The following is a 20,110-nucleotide window of genomic DNA, read 5'->3' on the forward strand; positions in this document are numbered from 1 at the left end:
GGGAAATACTCTCTCCTTCTCCTCCCCACCCATCGGCTCCTATAAGCCTTGGTTTGTTCTTCCCTCCAGAGTTAGAGCTCAGCTGATCTCGTTCTTTCTCTCCTTTCCTTCTCTTTGTTGCTCAGCTTCCTCCAGCTTTGTCTTGTCCCTCCCTTCACCTGCTGCTGCTCTCCTCCAGCCTTTCCTCAGGGCCGGTTGCCCTGCCAAGTTCTTGAGCGTCTCTGATACTCTCCTTTGCATCTTCTTCCACTTGTCCACATCCTCTCTAAGGTCTGGTGCTGTCCTCAAGTGGAACTTGACCAAGGTTGAGGTTTTGCTGGTGGCACAGCGAGACCACCCACTGAGATTGAGGGGCAAGCAAATGAATTTGGGGAAGACCAAAGAAGGTTCCTTTTCACACAATGTAGAACTCATTGATGGCACTTGGTGTCACAGGGTGTGGCGGCGGCTGCCAGTTAGAATGGTTTTAATGGGGGAGTGGACAACCTAAAGACAAAGAGATGTGCCAATAGGTGTTGGCCATGATAGCTCTGTGGAACCTCCTTGTCCAGAGGCAATCTACCTCTGAATACCAGGCACTGGGGAACGTTCTAGACCTGATCCTCTGCCTTTGGGTTTCCTGGCAGCACCTGGTTTGGGCCCCCAGATGCTGCACCAGATGGAGCTCTGAGCCGGCTGCAGCAGGGCTCTTGGTCTGTGGCCCACCAGAGACCATGTGGTTGCTATTTGGGAGTCTTGTCTGCATCTGGTTCTGCTCTTCATTCTTTGGCCCTTTCAGGATAGTTTAGGGGCAAGAGAGGGTGGGGCCAGTGGAGGTTGCTTTGCACTTCTGGAACCATGCCAGGGTGGCCTTCCTAGACTGCCCTCTTCTTACCTGGCAGGTGGAATCCCTGCAGACCTCCCTGGAGACAGCACGGGCCGACAGCTACCGCCTGCATCATGAGAGTGAGTTGGTGGTGGCCAACGTCAGCCAGTGGGTGAAGGAGCAGAAGTGAGTTTGTGCCACCTGGCTGTGGCAGCCTCCTCCTCCTCCTCCTGGGGTGGGTGGGAATGGGCTCTAGCAGTACTGCTTATCACCTTTGCTTGCCGCTGGTTACTTCTTCCCAACCGGTGTCTTGTTGCAGGCAGGTGAACGAGAAGTTGAGCGACAAGATCCGGGACCAGATCAAGCAAATTGCTCAGCTGACGGGCGAGAGGGAGTAAGTGCAGCAGGCTGACACAGGCGGGGCTCCTCCAGGCCTCCCACACTTCTACTCTTCCTTAAGGGGGTGGGCAGTACTCAACTGCTGGTCCTAACTTCCCCGCCTCCACCCCATATCTCCAAATATTGTGCAGGACAAGGTGTTTTTAAAATTCAGACGCTCCTCCTTTCCTTGTCCTGTTATCCTCATATGTAAGTCCAAAGGCTGCTGCATGGCTGTTTGTTCCCCTCCATTAAGGCAGCTTCTTTCCACAGCCACCTCCATGGGCTAATGGAGCGACTCCAGCAAGAGAATAAACGCTTGAAAAGTGAAGTGGATGAGCGGCGTATTGAGTGTGAGCGCCTCAAGGTGAGTAGAAGGCTCAGTAGTGAAGGGTCAATAATCCCAGGGGTCCAGATGGCAGGGAGTGACCCCCTGAGGCACTCTCAGTAGGCTGCCTGTTTCCCAACAGGGAAGGTAATGAGTGGCAAGGTGTTCTGTTAGCCTGCAAGGCAGGCATTTATTAATTGTAGTAAAGTACTTCTGGAATCCCAAACCCACAAATGCAGAGTGGGCCAATATTGCCGTAACGGGACCTGGCAGAAGATGCGACAACCCCAAGGATTCCCCAGACCACCCACACCCACCATCATTTAATGAGAAGACATTGAACAAGTGCTGTTGTGGAGGCTTTTGCAGTTCTGCAGCAAGAGCACAGAGAAGTAGGCGAGGAGCTTCCAGCATCCAACCCACAATGAGTGCCTGATAGTCACCGCAGAGCCTGTGTGTTGGGCAAATCCACTCCTTGAAAACACAGGTCCTCGGACTTCCAAAGGAGGAACGGCGGACTGAATATCTTGTCGGCAGTTCACCAACAGAGATGACGTAGTGATTCATGATAGCCAAAGCCATAAATCTTAGCTATTGAATTTATTTTGGAAAAATAGAGTGAATAAGAAAAACTACTTTCCATGTCTGGAGACTGAGCACCTGAGAACCCAGATGGAGGTGAGTGACTTAGAGAAGAATTTTCATCCTGCCTGCCCCCAAACTACGTAACAGCCCTCAGGACATAAGGTCAGCAAAGCCTCTATAAATTACAACTGAGAGGTTCTCTTGTCTGCCAGTTGAAATTTACCTCTGGTGTGCGAGCTACCTTCTTAAGAAGAAGCAAAATACAAAAATTCCTTCCAGCAGCACATTAGAGACCTACTAAGTTTGTCATTGGTATGAGCTTTCGTGTGCATGCACACTTCTTCAGATTCTTCAGATAAACGCTTTTTAAGAAGAGTTTATCATTTAAGACTGAAAGCAGAACAAAAGCATGTTCTAATTGTTTGCAACCAAGAAAGTTTTTAACGATCAAGGGTGTTCTGATAGTTAGAAATATTTTATTTTTAATTCTGTTTTTTTTTTTGACAAAACTGTTGACTTCAAACAAAGTATTTTTTCTACGTCACTGTGGGAAAGAAATGTGGTTTGATAAGGAATATTGCGAAGACGTTAAGGTCTTAAGTTTTTAAGATGGGTATTGAGCTGTTAATAAGACTAAGACTGCTCAGTATGGCAAATACATTGTTGGACACTCCATTGACTGTTGGCATCTTACAGCAATTATTGGATGAGCAGTTAAGAGAGATCAGAGCTGAGATTGATGAAATGGTGAATGAAAATAGACCAGAGAAGGATGAAATGGAAAATGGTATTAAAGAGGAATATCAAAAAAGGATTGCCAGAACAGGAGAGTGAAATGGTAGAGTTGGAGGTAGCAGATAATGAAATGGAGAAGTTCTTCGCACCAGCGTCTAGAGGAATGAAACACCCAAATGGCATGAGTTATGATGTTGAAGGAACGGAATGAAGTCATGGACAGAGATAAAGAGACATCCTGAGCTGGCAAAGACAGAAAATCGGAAGTCCCTTTCACATCTTTCTTTCCCTTTTTCCTTTTTATATTTCGTCCTCTTTTTTTCCTTTTGTTTTCCTTGTTGTCCTCTACTCTGGGACATTATTGGGATTATTCTCTCATTTTGTTTTTGTTCATATTGTATTGTATTACAAAAAAAGCCTTACTGAAATCTTATGGGAAATAACATACACACAAATTCTCCTCTTTCTCATTGCAGGCTTTCCACAGCAGTGATTTGGACCCAGGTGCTGTACTACCACAGCCTTGGCCTACGTTCCCAGCGGATGAGTAAGTGCTTCTGTTCTCCCCCACTCCTCTCCTTGGACAATGTCAGCACCAAGGAGCTTCCCTGCCCTCAGGGGACTTGACTCACAACCTCCTTCTGGGACATGAGTTATTTTCCAAGCCAGGGACTGCCTGGACCAATCTTTTGAGGCAAGGTAGGATGCTTTTGATGGCAGGGAGGCACTTTGCATAAGCTTGGCTTAAAAAGTTATTTTCTCGGCTCACACATGCAGGCTGGAAACCTCTGAAAAGCCTGCAAAGCACAGTATGGTAAAGCCTCTGTAAGGAACTGCCTGGTATAGCAGGCTATGCAAGGGTGGGGAGATTGTAGCCCTCTGGCTTTTGTGAAGTTCTGGCTCCCTTCACTGCTGGCAATAGTGGCTGGGGCTGATGAAATCTTTCATCATCCAGAGGGCCACATGCTTAAAGCCAGGGGCTGGCAGCATACCAGGCCACAGTTCCCCAACCGTCCTCTAATGGAGTTACATCCCAATATTGGGAGGGGAAAGTATTTAAATAAACTCTTTATCCAACATGTCTAAAACTGACTTTAGTCTTTTGAGTGTACAAAAGCCATTTCCACTCCCTTTCAGTCCTTTATGGTGGGTGCAAACATGCCCTTTCTTAAGAGGACCAATGCTGTGTTAAAGGAAGTAATAGCATTCAAATATATGCCATCTTATTTTCAGTCTCCCATAGAGATTCCCTGAGCAAATTGATTGATAAGTCAAGCATGGATGTAGAAAGCCATTCCTGCTGTACCTCCCCCACCCACCCCAAATCATCATCATTATTACTATTTGCAGCTCTCACTGCTTGAGCCGGAGACAAAGCAAAGTGCTGGCTACAAAGTGGAACCTGTCCTAGCCCCTCCACGGCTGCTGGATACCTATTCTTCGCCACACATGCTGGCCCCTCCCTGCCCAGCAGAGGACACACCTTGGTGCCTGCTGCGCCAGGCTCCAGTGAGTATTTGGACAGGGACTGGCCGATCGACTAATCATGTGACTTCTTACGCAGAAGAAGAAGAAAGAAAAAGAAAAACGTGTGCAGATACTAAGCTAATAAATGGGGAAGTGCTGAGCCACTTTCCCCAAAAAACCACACGTCGTGCTCTGAGCATGTATAAGGCAAAGGGGAGGTGGGTGGCAGAAAGCAGGATGCCTTATAGCCCATTCATGGGCCGAGGGAGACAGGGCTCCCCCACAGGTACACCCCAAACACACCTTGCTCCAGCCTCACCCCCAACCTTGCACCAAGGAAGAGGCCAAACAAAAGCAACTGCTCAAAATCAGGTCAGGAAGCAGCAACATTTATATAAACAATAAAATTATTTTTTCCATGTCCATCCAAGGTGGGCTCTGCCCAACTAAGCACAGCAGGGTCTTCTGTACAGAGCTGGGTGGGCAGGGGTTACAGACCAAAGCGAGCTGGTGTGTGGCGTGGGGTGGCAGGCTGGCCTTGCTCCTTGCGTCCTGGCGTGTAGATCTTGGTGGACCTACAGGGAGGGGAGGAAGAAGTCAGAATCACACTGCTTGGTCCAACCACACACCCTACTCTTTACCCTCCCCTACTGAAAGAAGCATACCTGACGCTGCCCACCGGGTTGCGGCGCTCTTGCTCCTCTCGGCGAGCACGCAGCTGCTCTTCGGCCAAAGCCATCTCCTCCTCCATGGCTGAAGCTTCCTCTTTGGCCCTTCGGCGGCTCTCCTGGGGCAGAGCAAGCAGACTGAATGCAACTGAAGCAGGCAGGAGCTGACCTCACCCTTCCGACGTAGCACTCTTTTTTACTGGAATACGTTTCAAATTGACAAAGCAAGAGTGCACACTCAGGATACCCCAACACTTAAGGAACAGCTACGCTAGCCTGAGATAGGGGAGCCCACAACATGCTTTCCTGGATTAGACTTAAGGTCAGTGATCCTTTGCAGAAACTGGCCTCAGTGAAGCCACAATCTGCCTTTTCCCCCTCACTGCTACACAGGACAAGTTTAGCTTTGGGCACACAGAGGAACAGCCCCCTTGAAATCTCTTCACCCCATCCACTACTTAAGGAAGGAGGGAGCCAAGCTCAGCCTGCTCCTCAGCATTACAGCAGCAGAAAAAAACACCAACCTTGAGAGCAGCTACAAAACAGGAAGACTGGTTCTGCAGACACCAGCTCAAATCCCTTACCTGGCGAGACTTGCCAGCATGTTTGATGCTGTAGAACATGGGTCCCAATTCAGCCAGCCATTCACCATCCACTGATGTGACACACTGCATGTACTCCTGTAGGGGGATAGACAGGAGGGCTGGTCAGCCCATGTGGAAGCTGGGAGGACCCCCCCCTCCAGTGACTAGGAAAGAAGGACCAGAGCAGCCCCCCCCCCAACAAACTCACCTTAGTGGTCATCACAAGCTCATGGTAGACGATGTAATCAGGTGTGTAGCCCATGCCAAAGAGCGAGCTGGTTGGATGCAGGTGGCAGGGCATCCCAGTGCGGACATTGACATACTCGCCAATCCCCTGAAGCAAAGAAGGTGCATGGTCAGCACAGTCCCAGCACAACCACCCACAGGCTCTGCGCTGACACAATTGAGATAAGAGCTGCCCTGCAGCTGAATCAGCCTAAGGGTGGTTACAGGTAGGTAGCCATGTTGGTCTGACTCAGTCAAAACAAAATTTTTAAATCCTTCCAGTAGCACCTTAGAGAACCAGCATCCTGTTCTCATAGGGGCTGACCAGATGGGAAGCCTGGAAGTGGGACACAAGCACAACACCAACTCTCCCCACTCACAGTTCCCAGCAACAATGAGTCTGTGGCAAACCACCTCGGATGCTGGTGGGAGTGTTAGCCTTCATAACAAATAGTTTACCCTCCCTAAAAGGTATTTCACACCACCTACTACCTGATCGTGTTTGCCGGGAGTGAGCCAAGGAGCATCTCCATCAAAAGCAGGCACTCTACCATGAATATGCTCCCCCCACCCAAAGCATCTTATAAACAACAGAACCGGGGGGGGGGGGTGAAGGGTGGATGAAGCAGATGGAAAGAGGAAAGGGCTTAAAATTGTTAGGAGCACAATAGTAAAAGGAGGCTTCCAAACCTCCTAATGGAAAAGTGTGAAAGGCTAGACTTCTTTGCTGGTCTGAATCAGACTGGTGGTTCCCTCCACCACTGGTCTAGATCAGGCATCCCCAAACAGCGGCCCTCCAGATGTTTTGGCCTACAACTCCCATGATCCCTAGCTAACAGGACCAGTGGTCAGGAAAGATGGTAATTGTAGTCCAAAACATCTGGAGGGCCGAAGTTTGGGGATGCCTGGTCTAGATAATCAAGAAGCAGCCTTTCAAAGGACAGAAACCCAGATAGAAAAGGGAGAAACCTGAGCTAGAAGGGGCAATAAGTAGTGAGATCACTACACAGGAATAAGGAAAGGGATGCCTTGTGGGCTGGAGCAGAAGATTGGCTCTTAAGAGTCCCTACATCAAGTCAATAGCAGGAGTGGAGCATGAATGATCACAGGAAGAGGTACTGAAACTGAACTCAGATGGAACCAAGAGGGAAGATAAATTTTGGGGGGTGGGGGGGATTGGATATGAAGCACGGTTTAGAAAACAACTCTGGGTAGCGCCATCATTTGCAACAGGGAGCATGATGTTCCTTACTCACTTGTCTACCCACTCACTTGTCTACCTATTCCCTCCCTTACCCCCCAACCCAAAACACACCCCGGTGCAAGTTCTTGCTCACCTTCAGTTTGGCAGCCTGGTGAAAGTAGGCAGCACAGATGCACTTGCGAACAATATCCCAATCAGTGCCACAGGATGCCAGGCTCATGCGCTGCTGCACCATAATGTCCTTCAGCTGTGCTCGCACCTCTCGCACCTGGAAGAGCAGCAAGAGCCGTCAAGCCTGGAGCCCACAGCCCCCTTCAGGTCCTTGCCCAGCCCACTTTCCCCATCCCCCAGCAGGCACCTTGCGCATGGCCTTGGCGTGGATAAAGTGCTCATTGCACCAAAGTGTGGAGTAGCTGTTGTTCTTCCATTGCAGGTAAACGTTCAGGTAAGTCAAGTGATCACTCTCAGGAACAGCAAACTTCTCCCGCACCTGGTCACTCTCTTCCTCCCGGCCCTGCAGGGAAGGCAACATGAAAGTGAAGAGAGGAGGAGGGAAGGAGGCGGCAATGCAGCCTGGCGGTTGCTAAGGTCCCAGGTATTGCCCAGCCCCTTCCCCGCTTTGAAATCAGGCTCACCTTGGGCCGGTAGAAAATGGCTGGAACAGAGAGCATGGAGACAATCAGCAGGATCTCCGAGCTGCAGCCCATGTCACAGGAAACAATCAGCATCTTGGATAGAGCCGGATCAAGGGGGAACTCGACCATCAGACGCCCCGTGGATGTCAACCCACCTAAAGGGAAGGCAGCACTAATGAGATAGGCCTCCCAGCTATGCCACACCACATCACCTCGCCAGGTTGCGCCCTCTACCTGTGTTGTCTAGTGCCCCAAGGATCCACAACTGGTACATGGAGTTTAGCATATTGTCTTCAGGAGGGGGGTCCATGAAGTGGAACTGCAGCAGGTCCTGCACACCCAAGGACTTGAGGAGCAGCACTACATTGGCCAAGTTGGTGCGCTGAATCTCTGGGACTGTGGTTGTCAGTAGTTCATTCTTGTATGCACTCTGGGTGTACAGCCTGTCAGGAGAGAAAACAGCTGCTCAGATGGGGACAGCCCTGGGTGACCTGCCACCCCTGCAAAGTTAACTTCTGTAGTCAAAGACACACTCCTGCAGCTCCCACCCAACGTTGGTAGGAGGGATTGCTCACACACACAGTTCCTACCTGAAACACTGACCTGGGCCCGTCCTTCCAGCTCGGCCCGAGCGCTGGTTTGCATTGGCCTGGCTGATTGGATAGATCTGCAGTGCATCCATGCCAATTCGTGGGTTGAAGACCTGGAGCAAAAGAGAGAAGATGAGCCATGGTTTCAGCCTAAACCTGCAGGCTCCAGGGCTCTGCACAACCCAACCCGCTTCACCTTCAGCTTGCAGTAGCCAGAGTCAATCACAAACATGATCCCGTCCACCGTCAGCGAGGTCTCTGCAATGTTGGTGGCCACAATGCACTTTCGAACGCCATCCGGTGCCTGCCAGGAACACAGGTGTCAATTGCAGAAGGTAATTTCCATCTCCACCCAGGCCAAGGGAAGGTCTTTGAGCTAAACACTTTGAACTCTCTAGCTCTCCACTTTAGCAAGCCTCTCAGGTCAGCACCAGTCAAAGGTCAAAGTCTCCTGCCTGGTCTTATCCACTGGTGCATAATACTGGGTGCTGATGCCCTACTGTCTGCAAGACAGTCTGGTTTCATTCAGGTTTTCACCTGTTCTCTGCTCTACGGCCTTTGACCTGCTCCTTCATGACTGCAGCTGCCCAGGTTCCGGGCCTAATTCCTAATTCCTGGCTGTTCATTGACAGCACTCTACTTTCCATGATGCTTTGGAACCAGTTGCCTCATGACATCGATGTTGCTTCAGGAAAACTGGTAACTGCATTGCAACTCTGCTACCTCTCTCCTTGTGCTTGGGCTGACCCGATACAAAATTTCAGGGCTCACACCTAACACAGCAAAACAAAGTCTTGAAACTTCCTTAACGGGACACAACAGCACACATCCCAAATAAGACAGCCTTCCTCTGCTATGCGTTAGAACACACATGGCAAGAATCCCCCATACAAAGAACAGCAGCAGTTCCCAATGAAGCCTTCCAACTCATGTAATGCAGAAGACAAAAGATCAAGCAACAAGTTTAGGGGAAGGTGCAATTCTACCTACCTCCCACAGAAACACACACCAGCCCCTGCTCCAAACACAAACACACACACCAGTTCAATACCTTTTGGAAAATCTTGGCCTGCAGATCAGATGGCAGCTGGGAGTAGATGGGCAAGACAGCCAGGGCAGGTGCATTCTCCAGCTCCTCCAGGTGCTCCACAATCTGTTCTGACGTGACCTGTGATAAGGAAGATGAGAATGAACTGCATGGAGAGAGGGCAGGGCTGGTAACTCAGGGGTTCTTTCACTCAACAGTATGTACCTCAATGTCCTCCTGGCCTGGCATGAAGATCAGAATATCCCCTGGGGCACTTGAGAGGTGGACTTGCAAGGCCTGTTTCACGGCTGCTTCCACATAGTCTTCTTGCGGGGTCTGAAAGAGGGAGGAAAGAGACTTAACACACCCTCCCGGCCATGGTCCACAACCCTCCCAGAAAGTAGAAAGCAGAAAAATCCCTGCTCCCCTGATCTCTGCATACCTTACTAAAGAGGACATCAACAGGAAAGGTGCGACCTGGAATGTGGAAAATGGGCACATTCCCAAAGAAAGCAGCAAACTTCTCTGCATCCATGGTGGCTGAAGTAACAATCAGCTTCAGGTCTGAGCGCCGCGCCACAACCTGTAGGAGGAAAAGAGGGCAGGTGTCACAAAAGGAAAGATGGGAAGACTCACCTACCCTCAGAGCAAGGGAGAAGCACCCCATGACACAGTAATTCTGCTGGAACATCTTTCCAAAACATTGCATGCAGAAGTAGTCCATTTCATCCCCCTCTCAGATGGAGAGAAACAAAGAGAAATATTCCTTCTTGTAACAAAGCGATTGTACTTGGCTGCATGGTGCTCTGTGTCAAAACTCTGCTTCCTTGTTACAAAAGGCAAGAAGAGCTGCCTGAGTGATATTGGGGCAATGGGCACAAACGACAGGCTTTGTCTCAGTTCCATCAACAAGTGAGAGCAGCAAACCTCTTACTGTATTGCTGTAAGGGGGTGGGCTTACAGGGAACAGCCACCCTTCATCAAATCCAGCTCTTTGAATGGCTCGGACAACAGCGGAGGGACAGGAGACAGGAAAGAGGAAGTGAGCGGAGCAGACCAGGGCTCAGGCAGCATACAAGAGCCCTACCTGCAGCCTGTGATACCAGCAAGGAAGGAGGGGCCAGCAGAGAGTTCTAGCGGGAAAACAGCAGAGGGGCGTCCTTTCAAATTCACCCCAGAACTGAGGCGATCAGCGGCTCGCAAACGCAGGGGGAGGAAATTTGGGGCACCCAAACTACTCTGCTGGGGGAAGAGCCGAAAAGCGCCATTGGGAGAATCTGATAGTACTGAGTAGACATGTTTTCATGAAGCTCTTACATTGTAAATAACTTTCACAATAAAAGCATTAAAGACAAGATGGTTTGGAGTGTCGTTGCTCGAGGGTAGCCAGCAACCGCCCTGACAGCTGCAATTCAGCAGCTTTACATCACAGGCTCCCTCCCTCTGCTCCACAATGTATGTCATGTATAAATTGTGTCTTGGGAGGCTAAAACAATTTCCACCAACTCTTGAACATTGCTTTTATGACATAAAATTTGTATCCCTTTATTATTTTATGTTTTCTCCAGAGCAGACCACAAGTGGCAACTCTGTCCCCATGTCCACCCTGGCACTACTAGGGGAAGGCCTGAAAACATCACCCACATCAGGCATTCATTCACCTGCTCACTTCAAATGTGATCTATGTCTCATGAGCTACCTACTGACAGCAGCAAGGAGCATCAAAACTAAACACTGGAGGGACATGTCAGGAGTGAACATGAACCACTGATACCAAACTGTATGGGAAACAGCCATATTAGAAAAGCTAACCAACAAACTGAAATCAGCACAGGGACATATAAAAGAGGATGCCTTCATCCTGGTGTGGCTCCCCTTTATTACATGCACAAGCCAATAAGACAACAATACAACCCCACACACACAGCATAGAAACTGATATGGCTAATTTGACCCAACAATTCCCAATCCCTCACACACATGAACAAAATTCACTGCAGCCAACCTAAAGCAACCAACCATGCTCTGGGCTCCTAAATCTCCTGCACCGTCAATGAAAATAAATAAATGAATAAAGAACCTATCCATGTGATGCTGACACAAAACTTGACACGTACACTTTGCAAAAGAAGGAAATAACACTACCCCTTCTCCCCCTCTCCTCTTCCCCACCCCACCCTAACAATGCCTACAATAGTATCTCTCACCAAATGCAACTGAACTGTAGAAAAAACTATGAACTGAAAACAGAGGTGCTATAAGTACCTTTGTTATCCATGAAAATCTCTCAATAAAAAACCATCTTTAAAAATGTGATCTATGTCATCACCTGTGAGAGAGGCCCTTCTGAATTCTACACAGGACAAACAGGCCAGTCTCAACACAAATGGCAAAAAGATCCAGTACTATAACTCGTGGGCTGAACCAAGACAAAGCATTTTTAACCCATTTTATGTATTAATTGGATTATAAATGTGAATTATCACAGTTACTTAGGTACTTGCAACTGCCTTTACTCTTCTGTATTTCACTTCATTTTCACACTGCTTACAATACCCCTCCCTTGCAAACCATGTGTTTCTACTGTTGCTGTAGATCAGAGTTTTCAAAATTTTATTTTTATTTAACAAAATTTATACAGTTGAACCTTGGAGCACAAACACCTTGCGATTCAAACGTTTTGGCTCCCAAAAGCTGCAAACCTGGAAGTGAATGTTCCAGTTTGTGAATGTTCTTTGGAACCCGAATGTCCGACGTGACTTCCACGGCTTCCAATTGGCTGCAGGAGCTTCCTGCAGGCAATTGGAAGCCGCACCTTGGTTTCCGAAAATTTTGGAAGTCGAACGGACTTCCGGAACGGATTCTGTTCGACTTCCAAGGTACCACTGTATACTGCTTGGTTGCAACAGAACCTCCAAGAAGCTTACAAGAAATAAAAAATAATTAAGAACAAGAAGTTAAAACATTTAAATGGCAACTAACACCAGCAGCAAAGCAAAAAGAGAATAACACATGACACAATATACGTGCCTGGATAGTCTTGCCTAAACAAAAATATTTTAAGCTGGTCCCAAAGAGTACAGCTAAGGTGCCTGCTGGATGTCAATAGGCAGGGAGTTCAAAATTGTAGATGCTGCATCACTAAAATATTTGTTTCTTTACAAGTGTGGAATGAGTATTGTGTGGCAGCTGTAACAGTGCCCATTCCATACATCAAAGCAGTCAAGTGGACACCTATAAGGTAAGGTCATCTCACAAGGATAACAAAGGGATACTAAATTTACGCCAAATTATGATATAAAGGAAAATTTATTAAAAATGCATTATAGATGGCACCTTACGCCAGCCAAATTGGCAAAAATGTATAAAGGAACAAATAATGTTGGAGATGCCACAAGGAAACTGGCACATACATCCACATGTGGTGGCAGTGTAAAGACATCACGGTGTTTTGGGAAATGGTTTATAGAGAACTAAAGAAGATGTTGATATAATCTTTCAAAAAAAGTCTGGAAATTTTCCTTCTAGGAATGATGGGAGATGATATCCGAGCCAAAGACAGGTGCCTAATGAGTTATGCTACAGCAACACCCAGACTACTTGTTGCAAAAGATTGGAAGTCTCAGAGAATACCAAATAAAGAAGATTGGCAACTCAAATTATTAATGTATTACAATATGGCAACAAAATATGAAGAAGTTAAAGGAATTAAGGAAAATAAAAGAGGGGAAAATTGGAAACTGTTTACAGAGTATATTAAATGCCGGTAGAGAAAACAGATCTCTTTTCAGCCTTTTAAAAAGCTCAAACAAATGAGTTATAAAAGAAAAATAAATTAAAATAGTAATCTGCAGAGAATTGAAAGGAAAAATATAGCGTAGTATAGAGATGGTTGAGAAGTAAAGGGAAAGGGGGGATGGAGGGAGGGCGTAAAAGGCACGGACCACAGGATTTATATTTTGTTTAAATATTTGTTTATATGTTATTATTTGTTTTTACACTTATATGTTATTATTTCTGTAATTTTTCTGGAAAATTAATAAAACTTGATTTAAAAAAGAAAGAAAGAAAAATAATTAAGAACAAGCAGTTAAAACATTTAAATGGCAACTAGCATCAGCAGCAAAGCAAAAAGAGAATAACACATGACACAATATACGTTCCTGGATAGTCTTGCCTAAACAAAAATCTTTTAAGCCGGTCCCAAAGAGTACAGCTAAGGTGCCTGCTGGATGTCAATAGGCAGGGAGTTCTAAATTGTAGGTGCTGCCTCACTAAAATATTTGATTCTTTACAAGTGTGGAATGAGTATTGTGTGGCAGCTGTAACAGTGCCCATTCCATACATCAAAGCAGTCAAGCGGACACCTATAAGGTAAGGTCATCTCACAAGGATAACACTTCATTCTTCTGATGTGAGATGAGTCCATGACAGCTTACTGTGCCATAATAAATGTGCTAAAGGTGCCCTAAGACTCTCTTGGTTTGTTTCTGCACAAGACTCAAACAAGGGCTCCCCTTCTGGGACACTGCACTGTATAAGCAACTGAAGTCTAAGTGAATCCACCCACAGTCCCACCAAGAAAGTACTGACCTCACGCAGGAGGCCAAAGAGCACGTCTGTGTTGAGAGAGCGTTCATGCGCTTCATCCATAATAATAGCACTATAATGGTCGAGGTCGGCTTCGCGCAAAGACTCACGCAGCAGGATCCCATCCGTCATGTACTTGATCACAGTGTTCTCTGAAGTGCAATCCTCAAAGCGGATGGCATAGCCCACCTGAGAGATATCGGGGGCAGGGAGAGAAATATGTGAGAAGACCTTAACAAAAGACAACAAGCAGAGCACATCACGCCATGGGTACAGTGATAAGGGACCATCTTACCTGCTGCTGAGCCAAAGCAGAACCTGCCCACCCTCCCCACCCAGCACTGCCAATACATGTGCCTCTCCTATTGGCCCCGTTCCCCCTCTGCCCTTCTGTGCTCACCTCCTCACCAAGGCTCACGCTCATCTCCTCACTGACACGCTTGGCCACTGACATCGCTGCCACCCGGCGGGGCTGCGTGCAGCCAATCAAGCCATAGTCTGTATAGCTGTCCTCGTGCAGGTACTGTGTCAATTGCGTGGTTTTCCCACTGCCTGTCTCCCCCACCACAATCACAATGCTGTTGTCCCTGCAAGAAGAAGAAGAGACAGGTTCTGTCACCAGCTCCCCAAAGTTAGGCCCCTCACTTAGACCATGAGGTCTCTGCCCACCCAGTAAAGCAGAGAGATGTTTCTGCTGAGGCTGAGGGCAAGGGGCTGGGGAAAGGTCTCACCTAATGACTGTCAGCAGTTCCTGCTGCACAGCAAAGATGGGAAGATACTGCCTCTGCTCCACAATCGACTTCTTCTTGGCAAACTCACTGCTCGCTTCACTCTTCTCCTTCATGTGATCAGCAAATTTCTGTTCTGTCCTGAAAGAGTTCAGGTATTGTGGTCGGTCATCGCCTCACAAGGCCCCTCCTCCCTTGGAAGCCCTACTTGCTGCTGTCATGCTGCAGCAGGCGAGGCCCCTACCTGTAATCCACAGTGCCATCCTCTGCCAATTTTTGGTTGGGACCCTCTTCCTCTTCTTCCTTCTTGATGCCCATGATGTTCCCCAGTTTGGTGCCTGCCAACTCCCAATGCTTGTGCTGGGCCTAAAATGAGAGCAAACACACACACACACACACACACAGAGAGAGAGAGAGAGAGAGAGAGAGAGAGAGAGAGAGATCCATGAAAACCATTCAGACTTTGGCATGCTACAAGCAGTGTGGGCTTTCCTACAGTTTACGCATCCCTGCTCTGAATGGTAGCCACACCGGATCGTTAAACGCAGCCTCTCTGCTGCCTCCTCTCAACACTAAATTGCAACTTGCCACTAAACTGCAACTTTCTGACACCTGCAAAACCAGCACAACTCTGGACTTGACTATTGTTGTTTTGTGAGAAAGGGTAGAATAGAAACATTTTCAATCATAAAATAAAGTCTCAAACAGCTGCAGCTACATTCCTGCTTTGAAAGACAGTTTGCCCCCAGCAGGCAAGTTTTCTTACTTAATGGAGATTAAGCCCACAAGAAGGGGGAGGGGGAGAGAGAGAGAGACCCAACAGAAACTTAGATTGTACCTTTTTGCGCTCCTTCTGTTCGCGGTGCTTGCGCACCAACTGGCTGCCTTTGCGGGCGATGATTGCCAGGTCGGAAGTAGCATCCTTGACGGGGATGACGGGCTCAGGCTAGAAGGAAGCAAGAAAAGTGATCCACAAAGGAACAGCCCTGTCCCCACTTCAACTCCCCCCATCCCATTTGTTGCCACCACTTCTTTAAGAGTCTGGCCTACCTGCTTCGTGAAGACAATGCGCCCATCCAGGAAGGGAGGCACTAGGTTGTGAACCAGAAGATGAACCTTCGCAGCGTTATCCTCCTCAAAGTCCTCGTCCACCTCCAGTCGGTGCACCACGCCACTCGTCAGCATGCGGTTGGTCTCCCAGCGCTCGTTATCCTACCAAGCAGAAAACAAGGCCAGGCCACTCAGCAGCCCTTCAGTTTTAAGGGAGCCCTGCCAGTGACAATGATCATGCATAGCCACCACTGGATACCACCCTCTCCAGCATTCCCCTACCTCATTTATCTGCCTACGCTGAGCTGAGATGCGCTTCTGCTTTTGCTTCTGCAGGTGCTGTTCCCGCTTCTTCACGTACTCCTCTGATGAAGAAGCCAGGGGATTGTGGAACTCGTCGTAGCCCTCATCCATCATGTACCAGTCCCTGTCAGCTTGCTGAGGGGAGGGACAAGAAGAAAGTTTCAGCAATGCAAGCCAGAGACACACTCTCACCAATCTTGTTCATTATGACACACCTCACTGGAGCTGAGCTGGCACTTTGGAAAAGGCAGCCTTCGATGGCCATCAAACACAGCCATTACCCACACAGGGCCTGAGCCCAACAACACCCACATGTGACAACCACCAAGCCCTTCTCCTTCACTTCTAACTCTCCACAAAGAGAGAGCCAAACAACTCTGGGCACCCTCACTTTCCAAGGCACGATGAGGTATGAGATGAAGAAGATAAATAACCCTAGTGAGGGGGCGTCTTTTGGGGATCATGTGTTAAAGAGTGCTGCACACTCACCCGCTGGTCATCTTCCCACTGCTGTCGCTCCTCCTCAGTTTCAAAAGCAATGCCATCCTCACCATCTTCACGCCTTCCTAAGAATGGAAGGTATCGTGAAGGCCTGATTCTGGCCCCAGACTGCTGAGTCCTCCTCCCCCACTTCAGCTTTCCCAGTCCCTAACCTCTGCCTCTGGAGAGCCAAGGTGTTGAACCAGAGTGTTTTTGATTGTCAGCCCAGTCATTGTATTTGTATGAAGGCGTTGGCAACGGTGTGTCCTCTGGGTACTTGCTCCTGACAGACCTGTGAGAGCAGCCAGGAGAAACACAGTCAAGGCAATAGCCCAGAGGGCAAAGACGGCTTGCTCCAGCCAGGCTTCATCCATCAGCCTCATCCCCACACCCCCAAGTCTGATTTGCACCTCCATACCGGTCACGATCACGCCGTTCGCTATCCCGGGAGGCAGATCCCCTGTGACTTCTCTCCGAGTCCCGGTAGGAGGGCGTGGGGGAGGGAGACTCCCACTGGGAGCGGCGTGAACTGTTGTAGCCACTGTCCTCTTCCTCCCAGCTGGAGCGGGAAGGTGTTGCTGCATCTAGGCACAAGAAGGAAACCACCAGTTGGTTTGGACTGCTCCCCCTTCTGCCACCCCAGCACCCTTTGCTCCCAGGGCCCCAGCACAACTGCAATGAAGATGTGCCACAGCCATACATAGCCCAGCAGTTGCTCACCCAACCCCATACACAGAGGAAGAAGAAGGCAACAGTCTACAGACGCTCCCCATCATCCAGGTGGAGTGGGCACATAGAGAGAGGGCACCTTTGGGTCGGTGGCGAGGACTCTCTGGTTCGTTCTTCCGACTACTGCTGCTCCTCTCTGAGGAGGCATCTCTCTCTGAGCGGCTGCTGCTGCTGCGTCGACTTCGGTCCCGCTCATCTGTGGAGGCAACCTATGATCAGCCATGGCCCACCCAGGGGAAAGACCAGTGGCAGTCCTGGGAGGGTGGGGGTGGAGCTACTCATGAGCAAGAATTACCTCGGTCCCGTTTGCGATCATGTTCCCGCTCCCGGCCGTGGTCCCTCTTCCGCTCTTTTTCCTCCTTGGAGGAGGCATAAACCCCATGCTCACGACGTTCCCTTTCCCGCTGCCGGCTGCGCTCCCAAAACTCCTCACTGACTCCTCCAGTGTGAGATGGTGTCTCCACACGGGCTGACCGATAATGCCTGGAAAGTGGAAGAAGATGAGGGCTGAGCCGTGGGGTAATCACCCACTAGGGAAAATTTCACCCCAACAAATTCAGCTCTTGCTTTCTTCCCTAAGAAGCAGCTACCGTTGCAGAAAGAGCAGCTTCCCAAGCCCTCCCCTCACCTGTCCTTGCGGCTGCTGCGCTCGGCTGGGTCGCCGTCCTCTTCCTCGCCGGCAGCACCCTCGTCCTTGCCCTCAGCCCAGTCCTTATAGGAGGAGACCCGGGACCTCTTCCGGTCCTCCGCGTCGTTGTCCTTCTCCTCCCGCTCGCGGCGCTTCTGGGCGGCCAGGAGATCCAGACCCAGCAGGGAGGTGCGGGGCGCCGGGATCTTGAAGACATGCTGCTCCTCGGCGGCGCTTTTCTTCTTGATCAGGAGGCCGCCGACCTGCGTCTCCGGCGCCAGGCCCTCCAGCCGGTGCAACGACGCCTCTTCCGCCGGGGTGTCCCCCATTGCCGGGCTCTCTGCGGGGAGGCAAGGAGGCACGCGAGTGAGCGGGAGGGGGGCGGCAAGGGGGGGGCGCCTAACGGTGGCTGGGAAAATCCGGCTGCTGGAGGGCCTGCTCGGCAGTTCAGAGCCCCGCGGGACGCGCTGCCACTGGACAACACACCGCGCTGAAAGCGGCAGGGGAAAGAGCAGCAGCAGCGCCGCCGCGTCCGCTGGCCCGGCTTCGCTTTGCCTTCGGGATAGAGACGGGGGCAGAGCCCTGCCAGCCTCAGCCTCACCCTCCGCCGCCGCGCGGCCGCCGCTTCAAGGCCTGACCCTCCACTCGCCGGGCGCCGCCATTGCCCGCCCCACAATGCCCCGCGACGGCAGCTGCGACGGCCTCTCCCCGCGCCATAGAGTCCGTCATAGAATGTGGAACAGCGCGGCTCCTAGACCGGCCTTTTGCGGAGGCGGGATTTCCGGGTTGCCGCCGCCTGGAGGAGGGAAAGGAAAAGCCTCCCACAGGAAACCGCGCAAGGAGATCCCGGACTTCCGCGTAGCTGGAACGGAAGGCGGCAGAACTAGCAATTTTCCTTCAGAAGAGGAGGGGGATGTCGCTCCCTCAGACAGCTGTGAAAGCAGTTCAAGATCATGGACGGGAACGGGGCTAATGCAGGGGTGGGGAGCTGGGGGGGGTCTTCATGGCCCTCCAGGTGCTGCCGCAACTTCCAGCAGCCAGCATGGCCAGAGACGAGGATGGGAATTGATGTCCAACCATCCTCTGCTGGACCGGAAGTTCCCCAGCCATAGGTCATGGAATAGTAGAGTCGGAAGGGGCCGCGGGGGTAATCTAGTCCAAGTGGTGGTGGGTCGAGACCCGCTTGTGGGTCGCAACAGCAGCGCCACCGCTATGCAAATATGTGGTAAACGATTACAAGATCGGTCCCCAAATGCATGTTCGGTTAAAGGCGGGTCTAGAGACTGAAAAGGTTGAAACAAAATAAAAAAAAATTGCTTCCAGTAGCACCTTAGAGACCAACTAAGTTTGTCATTGGTATGAGCTTTCATGTGCATGCACACTTCTTCAGATACACTGAAACAGAAGTTGAAGACTGAAAAGGTTGAAGACTGCGGGTCTAGGAGACCTACAGCCAGCCGACAGAGGGGCAAACGCGAGTCCCGCGCTCTCTAGCCAAAGTGGCTCGGATTGCAGCCGGTTGAGTTTTCAGAGGCCCGAAAATCCCACGCAGCAGAAGGGCCACTCTTACTCTTTATGTCTAAGCAAAATAAAAAAATTCCTTCAGTAGCACCTTAAAAGACCAACTAAGTTTTTATTTTGGTATGAGCTTTCGTGTGCATGCACACTTCTTTATGTCTAGGGTGACATAACCGGTTGTCCCGGCGACAGACGAGCCTCTTGGCCCGGGGGCGGGGCTTCTCCGGATCCGCCTCCTCCCGCCCTTCCTACGTCGGCGCCAATTCAGCCCCACCTCACACGGCTGGAGAGTCTGGCGGGGTGACTTACGCTGTTCACGCCCTTGCGAGTCACTCCTTGGCCGGGGGGGGGGGGTTGTCTGGCGCCTTTTGCGTCCAGCTGCCATCCTTTTATTCTGCATGGGTGTAATTGAGGGTCAATTCCTAGGATAACCTCCCATTCACTGCTGCAAAGCCTGCATTGGGTGCCAGGGCACAACCCCCTTACCACTGAAAGACAAATACACTGGGTCTTCAAAGGATGCCCCTCTCCCCTCACCAGAGCTCTCAGGACGCTGCAGATTTACTCCTGGAGCTGGCACCTCTTCAAGCCACGGTCCGAGGGCAGCTGCAGGGGCCTTCACCATGAGAGAACTTCTACCCTTGGGAGGTGCCTATGCCTGGCCCTCATGGAGAAGTGAAACAATACCCCCCCCCTTTTAGATTTACTTTTAATAGTTAAAGAGAAGTCCCCACCACCACCACTGGCAATGTTTTTTAACCTTTTGTATGTTGATCTCCATCATAAAACGTGAAATATGACATTGTCATACCAAATTTAAAAACATAATAAAATAAAAAACAAAATAAACATA

The 20,110-nt window shown here is 49.9% G+C and overlaps 2 protein-coding genes across 3 annotated transcripts in view; one reads left to right on the forward strand and one right to left on the reverse strand.

Annotated features, from left to right (window-relative positions):
• The window catches only part of PMFBP1 (polyamine modulated factor 1 binding protein 1), an 86,525-nt gene extending 82,122 nt beyond the window's left edge, over positions 1-4,403 (forward strand). Inside the window, exons 34-38 of the mRNA XM_035118016.2 lie at positions 882-991; positions 1,125-1,199; positions 1,457-1,550; positions 3,308-3,378; positions 4,182-4,403. Of these exons, the coding sequence (XP_034973907.2) occupies positions 882-991; positions 1,125-1,199; positions 1,457-1,550; positions 3,308-3,378; positions 4,182-4,242 (411 nt within the window). The 3' untranslated portion in view covers positions 4,243-4,403. The remainder of the gene's footprint in view (positions 1-881; positions 992-1,124; positions 1,200-1,456; positions 1,551-3,307; positions 3,379-4,181) is intronic.
• Positions 4,404-4,666: 263 nt separating this feature from the next.
• Positions 4,667-18,432, reverse strand: DHX38 (DEAH-box helicase 38). Of its 2 annotated transcripts, XM_035118017.2 has the most exons (26): positions 17,740-18,432; positions 17,407-17,594; positions 17,191-17,307; positions 16,801-16,966; positions 16,556-16,674; positions 16,392-16,468; positions 15,882-16,037; positions 15,600-15,761; positions 15,388-15,495; positions 14,794-14,915; positions 14,553-14,690; positions 14,222-14,408; positions 13,825-14,010; positions 9,674-9,814; positions 9,457-9,567; positions 9,256-9,372; positions 8,401-8,508; positions 8,205-8,317; positions 7,849-8,057; positions 7,615-7,769; positions 7,338-7,493; positions 7,113-7,247; positions 5,759-5,884; positions 5,551-5,646; positions 4,964-5,085; positions 4,667-4,873 (listed from the first exon to the last, which is right to left on the reverse strand). In XM_035118017.2, the coding sequence occupies exons 1-26, from the start codon at positions 18,066-18,068 to the stop codon at positions 4,789-4,791; spliced, it is 3,729 nt and encodes a 1,242-aa protein (XP_034973908.1). In that variant the 5' UTR covers positions 18,069-18,432; the 3' UTR covers positions 4,667-4,788. The 2 variants fall into 2 exon arrangements, with proteins under 2 accessions (XP_034973908.1, XP_060132005.1); XM_060276022.1 differs by lacking the exon at positions 4,667-4,873 and having other exon boundaries at positions 5,041-5,165.
• Positions 18,433-20,110: the final 1,678 nt, after the last annotated feature.

Source organism: Zootoca vivipara, chromosome 6, assembly GCF_963506605.1.
Source record: "Zootoca vivipara chromosome 6, rZooViv1.1, whole genome shotgun sequence".
NCBI classification, from domain to species: Eukaryota; Metazoa; Chordata; class Lepidosauria; order Squamata; family Lacertidae; genus Zootoca; species Zootoca vivipara.

Excerpts from the sequence above, each read along its gene's own strand:
- DHX38 (XM_035118017.2), bottom strand. The coding sequence starts at position 18,068 with ATGGGGGACACCCCGGCGGAAGAGGCGTCGTTGCACCGGCTGGAGGGC. Across the intron at positions 15,762-15,881 it reads AGCGTAGGCAGATAAATGAG|GATAACGAGCGCTGGGAGAC; the intron begins GTAGGGGAATGC and ends TCTGCTTGGTAG. Across the intron at positions 14,691-14,793 it reads GATGGCACTGTGGATTACAG|GACAGAACAGAAATTTGCTG; the intron begins GTAGGGGCCTCG and ends GAACTCTTTCAG.